This window comes from Adiantum capillus-veneris, chromosome 4 (assembly GCF_014529385.1).
Source record: "Adiantum capillus-veneris isolate H3 chromosome 4, ASM1452938v2, whole genome shotgun sequence".
NCBI classification, from domain to species: domain Eukaryota; kingdom Viridiplantae; phylum Streptophyta; class Polypodiopsida; order Polypodiales; family Pteridaceae; genus Adiantum; species Adiantum capillus-veneris.
Window position 1 is genome coordinate 121716491 of NC_140934.1, and position 11329 is coordinate 121727819.

At 45.6% G+C, this 11329-nt stretch overlaps 1 protein-coding gene across 1 annotated transcript in view; it reads right to left on the reverse strand.

Moving 5' to 3' along the window:
* The window catches only part of LOC147459916 (Threonyl-tRNA synthetase), a 28904-nt gene extending 18054 nt beyond the window's left edge, over nucleotides 1-10850 (reverse strand). The window contains exons 1-2 of the mRNA XM_086511086.1: nucleotides 10525-10850; nucleotides 10274-10385 (exon numbers count right to left, since the gene is read on the reverse strand). Coding sequence (XP_086367212.1) covers nucleotides 10274-10385; nucleotides 10525-10835 — 423 coding nt within the window. The 5' untranslated portion in view covers nucleotides 10836-10850. The remainder of the gene's footprint in view (nucleotides 1-10273; nucleotides 10386-10524) is intronic.
* Between the last annotated feature and the right edge of the window lie 479 nt (nucleotides 10851-11329).

Here is an 11329-nt window from a genome sequence, read left to right on the forward strand (position 1 = left end):
GTCTCCATACTTTCGAACCATGGTTACGAAAATAGGGGAATATGGCTCCTCTTATGTGCCACCTTCATCGGAGAGGCTTCGCACCACCCTCCTTGACAAAGAGAAGCTTGCCGTGGAGCAAGCGGCCCAAGCAACAAAGGATTTGTGGGAGACCAATGGCGTCTCTCTCCTTGTAGATGGATGGAGCGACACCCGCAAGCGGTCCATCCACGGGGTGGTGGCCTACTCTCGGGGGAAGATGTACTTTGTGGAGTCACATGATGCATCCGATAGTGGCAAGGCCGCCGAGATGCTTGCTGCGGAGTGGACAAGCACCATAGAGATCACCGGCCCGGAGAATGTCCTTTGTATGGTTGCAGATGGAGAGGCGTCAAATAGGGCAGCCGGAGCTATCATTGAGGGCATGTATCCCAGCATCCATGTCACATTTTGCATGGTGCATTGCCTCAATAACCTCCTCAAGGACATAGGGAACTTGTCATGGATTTCACCCACCATTGGTGACGCCTCTCGAATTGTCTCCTTTGTGCTCAACCATCAAAAAGTGCGCCATGAATTCTCAAAGAGGAGCCACTTGTCCTTGCTCAAATATTCAGAGACAAGATTTGCATTCAATTGGCTTATGCTAAGCCGCTTGTCTACATGTGGCGGAGCCTTAAGGGGCCTCTTTCTCAGTGATGAGTTCCAGGCCATGCCGGAGTCTACATCAGCAGTAGGATTGAAATGTCAAGAATGGGCCGACGACGCTGCTTGGTGGAAGGAGGTGAAGACTCTTGACGCCATGGTCAAGCCTATTCTACACCTACTTCGAGTGGTGGATGGCTTGCAGCCATGCATTGGCAAAGTCTACGAAGCCATGGATCGGATGATAGAGGCACTTGAGAAGCTTGTGCCTGACCCTGTTCAGTATGCGGAGATTCATGGCTTGTGTGAGTCGAGGTGGAATAGATACTACTCTCCACTTCATGCGGCAGCTTATGTGCTTGACCCTGAGTTTCAGGGAAGGCGTCAAGAGATCGACAAGGAGGTGAGCAAAGGATGGCGGCTTGCATTGGAGCGCCTTGAGCCTAGCAGTGACATTAGGCGCAAGATTAGAGACGAGCTACTCAACTACAGGCAAAAGAAGGGCTCCTATGGATGTGTAGATGCACAGCTTGATCGCAACAAGATTGGCTCGGTTTTGTGGTGGGAGGACTATGGAGGAGATGGCCCACATTTGCAGCGCTTGGCTGTTCGTGTCCTTAGCCAAGCATGTACCACTAGTTGCTTGGAGCAACTATGGAGTGTGTACAGCCACATTGCCTCTAAGAAGAGGAATCGCCTTGGGGTTCAGAGGGCCAATGATTTGGTGTTTGTGAGCGCTAACTTGCGCATGCTTGCCAAGAGCGTCACACACAACGCAGATCCTTTCACTGAGTGGGAGATGGCACAAGAGAATCCATCTATGGCTGATACTCTTTTGGAGGAGCTAGAGGAGGACTTCGAGCCTCAATGCGAGCCTCTCGAGCCCTCATACGTCGCTGACGACCTCGACTACGACGACGATATGGAGATTCAACAGGCGAGCACTTCTTGAGTTTGATGATCATTGATCACTCGACTTTCGAGTCTAGACTCTTGAGTCTACGACTCTACCTACTACATAGCCCTTTGTACTTTTTGTTATCCTTGAGGCCTCAGGCTTGTCCTAAGTCCTTTAGGCTTTTTGACTCTTGAGCCCTTGTGGCATGCACTTCTCATTTTGTATCCATCGATCATCGATGTTTTACTAGCACATTTCAGCCTATATGACTCGTGATCTTTGGTCTATTTAGTGTAAATTTATGGTCAAAGTGATGCTCTATGTGTGTGGCATGTGTGTAGGTCAAAAAATGCCAAAAAAACTCTTTCTTTTTTGCCGTTCCGACCCCCGTCCCCGTTTCTTGACTTTTGCCGTCCCGTCCCCGTTCCCGACCCCAACCCGCCGTCCCATGTAACTATGCCTCAAAGGCCTCGTATGACACAGCGTCAACTAGAAGGCCAATGCTTCGAAGTTTTCAAACGGGGCATACGTTCAATGCATGTCCTCAGCGAGCCTCAACGTCCTCAAAGCAACCTGCTCCCACGGCAAAAAGATCCCCAAAGCCACCTTCGGCTAAGAGAACTCGACTAGTATCTGACTTTATGGCATAAATCTCAAGAGTTCAGATGAATTGTGCATAGCATATGGCAAAGTCAACGGCTTGAAAGCCCTGATCATCTTTGACCCCGAAGCTACAGAGAACTTCATTCATCCAGAATTCTTGAAGCACATAGACTTTGAATATGATGCAGAGGGACGAAAAATTGAAGGCAAGTTAGCCACCGGTCAGACCAAGAAGGTGGTACCTCACATCGATGTGCTTGCAATGGCCATACAAGGATACCATGGAAAAGCCGATTTCCACATCATGAAGTTAGGTAAATGCGACGTTCTCTTGGGCATGCCTTGTCGCGACAAGAATGACGCGACCCTCCAAATCAGGGACCGTAACATTACACTGATGTAGAAGGACAAGCCAGTTGCCTCAAAGTTTGGCTGTCCGAACAAAAACGTCAATGAATTATCTAGTTTTTTTAAATACTTTTTAACCCTCTTTAAGGAAGTACTGTTTAAAATTTGTTTGAAATGGATGGTATCTATTTTAAATCTGTCTTGGTGCCAATTTGAATTGTTTGACTCTAGTTTTACTACTACTCTAATTTACTCCCGGGTGGAGTAGTGAAAATGTTCTTTTGATATTGTCTGAACCTCGGAACGACGCAGACGGGATGTCTGGGGAGCGTTTCGTTGAATGCTTGAAAACCTTGAAACGATGCAGACAGGATGTCTGGGGAGCGTTTTGTTGTACACTTGAAAACCTCCGAACACGCAGACGAGATGTCTAGGGAGCGTTCGGTTGTATGCTTGAAACCTCCAAGCGAAAAAGGCTACGGTCTGGGGAGCGTTTGGTTGTATCAGTCATCTGAGCTCATGGCCCAAACCTTTTTAGGTTATTTGTGGGGGGAGTGATAGGTAGTTGTTGAGTAGCTTCATACCGCAGACCATCTGTCTTAGGAAAGTGCTTAGCGGCGCTCAAGGTGGTAAGGTCCGTAAGGTACAGTACATATTCGGTACGACATGTACGTAGTAATGAATGGATTGAGTTGTTAGGTACATAAAATTCGTAGGTTTTTTTTTTTAAAGCCAAAAACCTACAATACGGTTTGTACTTGATAAAAAATTCATAAGTATCACTCCAAGGATGTTAGTTCACTATTCTACAAACCAAGGCAAAGCTTTCGTACAAGTTCCTGATCCTGCTTGCCCTCCTATATTCACCACCGCAATGACATTCATGTGTGCTCTACAGATGAAAGTTGTGTCGAAATGTCTGCAAAATTAGGCGCTGGGATAAGGCTAAAGAAGGGCAAACCAAAATTTGCCGACACAAAGGGGTTTTTTTCCATGCATAACCCACAGGACCACCCAAAAAAAAAGCCCGCATGGTACGGTACCGTACCATACCGTACGGACCCATACATACGTACAGATCCTATTGTGGCGGCACTGTTCATTGTGTTTTGTAACATGTATATGTGAGCATTTGTGTTGCAGTGTGACGTGCCAATCACTAAATATTCCTAGTTGGGTAAGATTGCCTGCGTATGTAACTTTAGTGCATCGAGGCACCCGTTCAAGATCAACGCGGTCTAGGTGTGATGGCTAATTTTGCTACGCCAGAATAACAAGAGCTCCGATATGGAATGAGACACCCGTTCTAAATCAGTGCAATCTGGGTGTGATAATGATTGTCCCTCGGAATGACCCTTGGAAATTTTTGAGCTAAGTTGAGTTGTTTTGTAGATATACGGTAATCGCGGACAATTACTCCTCTTTCAAGAAGCGTCAAGAAGAAGGGATGTCACAAACTATTGACGTGTCAATCCACCGAAGACCCCGCGGGTTAGGGCTCTCCGAGCCTTACCCTAGCCAACCTACAAATCACGGCCGAGGGGCGCTGTAACAAACTGCTGACGTGTCAAAGCCTAAAGAATGGAGCCAACTTACAGATGTGGCCGAGGGGCCTAAACCCTAAGAAGAACAAGTAACACAAGAAGTCTTACCAACTTATGGGGACCCCGTTCGATGGGGCCCCAAGTGACATAAAGGAAGAAAATAAAGCAGGATCCGGACACACGCAAAAACTGATGACGTGACCTTTAAATATGAGGCTAGGGCTCATTCTTTGGCATGCTTCCTGGAGAAAGTGCAGAGTCTGGAGTACCGGCTTAGACTGTGTTGACGCAATATAAAGAAATACCGAAAGGGGCGCCAAGGTTTGGGGCCAATACTCTCTAGGGTGGAATTCCGCCACTCCGTGTCGCGTGTCGTCTTTCTCTCTATCTCAGTTCAATTGTTAATGAAGTGCTGAAAGTCTGTTCAGTCTGTTCTTCTCTATTGGCACGTGGTGCCCGCCTTGTGACAGGCGCCGAGGGGCCTAAACCGTAAGAGAAGAAGAAACAGAAGCAAGAGAAGAAGTTTTACCAACTTACAAAGTCTTGTCGTGTGGCCTAATTTTAAAAGAAGCTCCCACCAACTTATGATACCTTGTCCGAAGGGGGCCCAAGTGCCTAGGGACCATAAATAAAGCATGACCAACACATACACAAAAAAACCGAGTTGCGTAACAAGTTGATGACGTGGCAGACTTGTACCACAACCTTCGCAAATTACGTTGACAGGTTGTACGAACGCATGCGATCTACGCTAACTGCTAACGTGGCAATTCTACGGATTTTCGAATTTTACGTTGCAGGTTTTGGGTCAAATGCTTTTGAAACAGAAGCTTTTGGGGTTGCTTTTCATGTAAACTACTTTTAGTGTCACGTGACACATCCAACCCTACGTGTCCGTGGACAAGCTACAGCATGACCAGGGTTCAATCAGTCAAATCAGTCTAGAATAGGAAGTGATCTAGCACTTTTGTGAGTCTGTTCGAAGACCGTGCATGACCAGTCACTTAGATTAGATGCATATCCTCCGGTTGCACACAGCATGATCATCAGCATTCCCATCAGAATTCATCACAATCCATCAGGAATTTTCCAGTGCATTAAACCCATATTCCGTATTTTTGACATTTTTCACTTATTTATTAAGTGACTTTTGTTGGAAACTAGGTAGGCCAATTTTGCTAAGATAATATATAAACAGCCAGAGTTAGCACTTTCTGGCAGAAGAGGCAGCAGAAGCACTTGCTCAACAGGCAACTTCTCAGCAGAACCCCCAAGAGGTCCTAGTGTTTTTGCATCACAACAGAAGGCTAGCGTTTTTGGACCAGATCAGCCAGCGTTTTTGCTCTTGCAGATTCCTGGCGATAGAAGACCAAGCAGAAGCCCCAGTGTTAACAGATTATTCGCAGCAAGACCATTTTCAGCCCTAGTGTTTTTGGTTTGCAAATCCACCGCCGCGTTATTGCAAACCTTCGCGACAAGGACATCAAGAACATCAGCCTTTTCAGTTTTCAGCATTCAGTAACCGCAGTAGAACCCCCGAACCTCGCAGATCTCACTTCCCGCAGCAGATCCTCGCCGCACGGTCAAATTTTGCGAGGTTTACAGATTCAGCCCGGGAAACGCAGATTTCAGCATCTGCGTTTTCAGCGCATCGTCGCCTCGACATCGTCACCGACATAGAGTCAGAATTCAGCAGATAAAATATTTGCAGATTTCAGCCCTTAGCATTTTCAGATTTCAGCCCGTCTCGTCGTCGTCCTCATCGTCGTCAACATCGTCGGCAAGTCCATTGCATTGTAGAGATTTGTGCAATCAATAGTAGACCGCTCTCGCCATAGAGAGTGGGGCCTTCGGAGGAGGGTTTGACAACATTCTGGTGTCGTATTCTTCTCTCTCTATCTCTCAGTCTCATGCACCTTCATTCACAGTGTCCATTCACTTTGTTTGTGATCACTTGCCCTCTCTCATTAAAGCACGGAAGGATCTCCCTTCCCTAAGTAAAAGGAACCTTGAGCACAGTTCCGAGCACTCATCTTGAGCAAAGTTCAACATTCATTCCGCTGCACCTTACATTTAGAGGACCAAGGGCCTTTAAATATGTGCAGAGGGCTCAATATTCTGGCACTCTTCCAGGTGAAGGTGCAGAGCACGAGTACCGGCATTGTACTGAATTCAAGCAACAAAAGAAATACCGAAAGGGGCGCCAGGGTTTGGAGCAGTGCTCTCTTGGGGTGGAACTTCGCCACTCCCCGTCTCGTGTGTCGTGCATCTCTTTCAGTTCAGTGTTATTTGAAGTGCTAAAAGCTTGTCTTGTCTGTTCTTTTGCGTTGGCACGTTATGCCTACCATTTACACGTCCATAGTAGACACTTTCTGAAGAATCTAAAACCGGCCCATAGACTGGCTAAAGGGCGGTAGACTCTAGAATTCACTCGATCTTTACTTCAACTTCAAGACACAGAAAATACTCGAAAAAACCTTGTAATTGGAATCTAACACTTAAAACAAACCACGGCTTGGAAGCTAGAGTGCTTCCAAGCATACAGTGACACCGCGTTGGCCCCACAGGTTGGCACCCTTTAGTATTTCTTTACTCAATTAAAACTTTGGAGAAAAATTTGTGCTCCCCTACATGCTGTCCCACTTTTACTGGGCTGAAATGTTACAGACTTAGGCATCCCAAGTCGGAAATCTGGCACCACACACGAGAGAATCACTTAATATGAAGCTTTTCGAGGGGCTGCTTTTAGGCATCCCATGTAAGTTTAAAAGAGCCCTTGGACTCTCACTCTACTAAGCATCGGAACGCAGAGTCTGAGAGCAAAGGACCCTCGAGTGCAATAATAAAGAAATACAGAAAGGGGCGCAAGTTTTTGGGGCCAGTGCATCTAGACCCGGAACTCGGCCATGCTCTCTCTCTCTCTCTCTCTCTCTCTCTCTCTCTCTCTCTCTCTCTCTCTCTCTCTCAAAGTTCAGTGATTTTGAAGTTTGTGTTCGTATGTCTACTATTGATTTCTCGCTTTAAGTATCCAAGCCTGCTCACCAACTTACAGTTCCTCGCCGAATGGGTCAAACATTAAAAGAGTTCCCTATTTAAAAGTTCTCCCGATGTCACGTGACACATCCAACCCTATGTGTCCGTGGACAAGCTACAACATGATCAGGGTTCGGTTCAGTCAAGCCACTCTAGAATAGGAAGTGATCTGGCACTTTTGTGAGTCTGTTCGCAGACCGTGCATGTCCAGTCACTTAGTGTAGATGCATATCCTCTGGTTGCACACAGCATGATCATATGCATTCCCATCAGAATCCTTCAGGGAAATTTTCTAGTGCATTTAGCCTATTTTACCTATTTTTGACATTTTTCACTTATTATTTTTAAGTGACTTTTGTTGGAAAGTAGGTAGGGCAAATTGAGTAAGTTTGTATATAAGCAAACCTAGACTAGCACTAATTGGCAGAAGAGGCAACAGGAGCACACGCTCGACAGGCACCTTCTCAACAGAACTCCCCAAGAGACCTAGCGTTTTTTGGAGCAGATCCAATACCTAGCGTTTTCAACACCAGATCAGCCAGCAATTTGCACTTGCAGATTCCGGCGACAGCAGAACATCAGACCAGCCTAGCATTTTGCATTTGCAAGACATACGGCGACAGATTCCAGATTTTCAGCCCTAGCGTTTTTGTATTTGCTTCACACCCTAGCGTTTTGTAGATTCTCCGCGACGGAAACTCAAGAACCATCAGCGTTTTCAGTCTTCAGCCTTTAGACATCGCAGAAGTAACCCCCGAACCTCGCAAATCTCACCTTCCCGCAACAGCTCCTGGCCGCACGGTCAGTTTCCACAAGGTTTATAGTTTCAGCCCGGAAAACGCAGATTTCAGTATCTGCGTTTTCAGCGCATCGTCGCCATCAACATCGTCACCAACATAGAGTCAGAATTCAGCAGATAGAGATTTGCACATTTCAGTCCTTAGCGATTTCAGTTTTCAGCCCGTCTCGTCGTCGTCGACATCGTCGGCAAGTCCAAGCATTGTAGAGATTTGTGCAATCAATAGTAGACCACTCTCGCCGACGAGAGTGGGGCCTTCGGAGGAGGGTTTTACAACGTCTCTGGTGTCGTATCTCTCTTCTCTCTCTATCTCTCAGTCTCATACACTTGCACGCACAGTGTCCATTCACTTTGTTGTGATCATAGCACTCTCTCATTAAGAAGGGAAGGCTCTCCCTTTCATAAGAACAAAAAGGAACCTTGAGCACATTATGGAGCACTCATCTTGAGCAAAGTTCAAACATTCATTCCGCTGCACCTTAACACCTGACTTATGAGACCGCGTGCGATGGGGCCGAAGTTTCTAAAGACAAAGCAAAACCCACACACAAGCACAAAATTAGTGTAATCAGTTGATGACGTGGCAAGGTAGTCTGGACAGCTCCGTGTTTTTCGTTGACAACAGGTGACGTGGCAATGTATGGCAGCTTCTTCGTTTTTCTGCTAACAACAGATTACGTGGCAATGTCACAAACTCCTGACGTGTCAAAGCCCTGAAGAATGGAGCCAACTTACAGATGTCGGCCGAGGGGCCTAAACCCTAAGAAGAACAAGTAACAGAAGAAGAAGTCCTACCAACTTATGGGGACCCCGTCTGATGGGGCCCCAAGTGACATAGAGGATTAAAATAAAGCAAGACCCACACACACACAAAGAAAGACTTGCGCCAAAAACTGATGACGTGGCAGTTGTACGGCAATTTCCAGATTTTGAGCTGACAATGCTGATGTGGCAGATTTCCGCAAAATGCGCTGACAGAGCTGACGTGGCAATTGTAAAGAATTCCGTGATTTATGTTGGCAGCTTTTTGGCATTGCTTTTGGACCAGAAGCTTTTGAGTTTGAAGGCTTTTCATGTAAACTGCTTTCATAGGCCAAGTGCCTTTAAATATGTGCAAAGGGCTCATTCTCTGGCATGCTTCCTGGAGAAGGTGCAGAGTCTGGAGTATCGGCTTGTACTGTGTTGATGCAATATAAAGAAATACCGAAAGGGGCGCCAAGGTTTGGGGCCAATACTCTCTGGGGTGGAATTCCGCCACTCTGTGTCGCGTGTCGTCTCTCTCTCTCTCTCAGTTCAATTGTTATTGAAGTGCTAAAAGTTTGTTCAGTCTGTTCTTTACTATTGGCACGTGGTGCCCGTCTTGTGACACGCAACAACTCTATGGACAGCCCATAGGGCGCAAGGCTTTTGAGACCATATGCTTTTGAAGTTGATACTTTTCATGTAAGCTGCTTTAGGTGGCCAAGGGGCCTTTAAATATGTACCACAGGCTCATTTTCTGGCATACTCCCACGTGTAGATGTAGAGGAGGAATACCAACATTCTAGAAAGTTGAAGCAATAAAAGAAATACCGAAAGGGGCGCCATGGTTTGGGGCCAATGCTCTCTGGGGGTGGAACTCTATCACTCCGTATCTCGTACCTCTTTCAATTTAGTTACTTTAAAGTGCTAAAAGTCTGTTTGGTTTGTTCTTTTCTGTTGGCATGTGGTGCCTGTCCCCTTACATAGATAACTTTTTGCACTTTGTTTGAAATACTATTAGAAATTTGTTTGAAATGGTTGTTATCAGTTTTGAACCTGTCTTCGTGCCGATTTGAGAATTGCTTGACTTTGGTTTTAAAACTCGTTTCAATGATTGGTACACACAGAGAGCCCGAAGATTGTAGAGAGAGAGAGAGAGAGAGAGATCAGAGTCAATCACACCCGTCCCTCTCGCTCCTCCTTGACAGACACCCAAAGGGATAATCCCTCATCTATACATGTTTCAAGAAGTGGCTCATTGAAAAGGAGGTATAGTCCACAAAATAACCACAACAGCCCAAAGCGAGTGTCCACATAAACCAGGCCATAAATGAAAAGGCGTGGGCACTATCAAATAGCTAACACAAAGACCAGCCCTGATCTCAGATGTCATGACCTACCTCACACACAGCCACAAAAACAGCCTCACTCCCTACCTCTGTCCCTCGTATAAAGTACTTCATCTAACCTCATTTATGGAGGCTAGGGTGTTGTATGACCATGAAATTATGAATGTGAATTCCAACATTAGTATTAGTGACAAATCACATAGGAAAGCTATTGGTTTCTTGTAAATGCCAAGCCTTGGGACTCATGCATGAAAACTGCACCCTTGATGCTTAGCAAAATTGCCTTGCAAGGACAAGATAGACAAGTCACAGACTAAGCGTTAGAGGTGCCTACCTTAGCTATGACCCAATTATGATAGCCCTTTGGATTAATCTCCATCGCAATGTCCACAGGCTTCGTAATCCACTTCTTGCCCTCCTTCACAGCACCGTTAAGCAGAGTAATTCTGAGTAAACAAAAAATATCACAATGAACGGCGTACCAGATAGAGAGAAATACACGAGTAAAATTATTCCCGCGTGTGCAATAAGTTGCTAAATTGGCATGCATATCCTGTGCACAAGGAGGAAAGAGAGAGTCTATACTTAAGAGGAAATCCTCCGATCTGTTGATGGCGAAGCTCCTGCTCTTTCTGGATGCGAGTGAACATAGTGATGCGTTTTGGCACGATAAGCTCGAGGTAGGCCTCGTCCTTGGAGCCATTGTTATTTCTTTGCTGCAGCTGCTGCTGCTGTGTCTGCTGGCCTTGCGCAGGCGCCATTGCTAGAATGTGGTGAAGACGCACAGGAAGAGCAGCGCAGGTAGCAACGCGCCAATGATGAGAAATACCGTTGCCCAGGAGCAAAACCCTACTCACACGCTCGCCAGCATCATAAATCCCACATCTTAACAGCATCTTAGCATTTGGGTTCCGACTATTACATTTTGCGCCCACTTTTAAAAACCAAAAAAACATTTTTTTTCTTATTATGAAAGGCAGACTTTATCTGTAAGACGAAATACAAGAGAGACACAAAAGCCTTGCAACTCTACGTAATCTATCAAATTCTCTTGCACCTTGCTAACCGTGCATCAATGTTGACAAATGTGCCCATTGTGGAAAACCATTAGTAGCAACTTTATTTGTAATCAATCTATTAAATTCACTTGGCGCTAAGCTAAGCTGACCCAAAATTAAAATTGTTTTCAATTACTTGAAGCTAATCAAGCACAAATAGTTTGATCAAGCGCTCATTACTATGTATAGATACATGCTAGCTTCAATTCTTTATAATAAGGTTACTCAATGCGATTTTGCACGATTCAAGTTGCAATTCAGAAAAAAGGACGCTTGTCAAGGTAATCATTTTGGCTATGTTTGTTTGTTCAATTGCAAACAAAAACCAACAT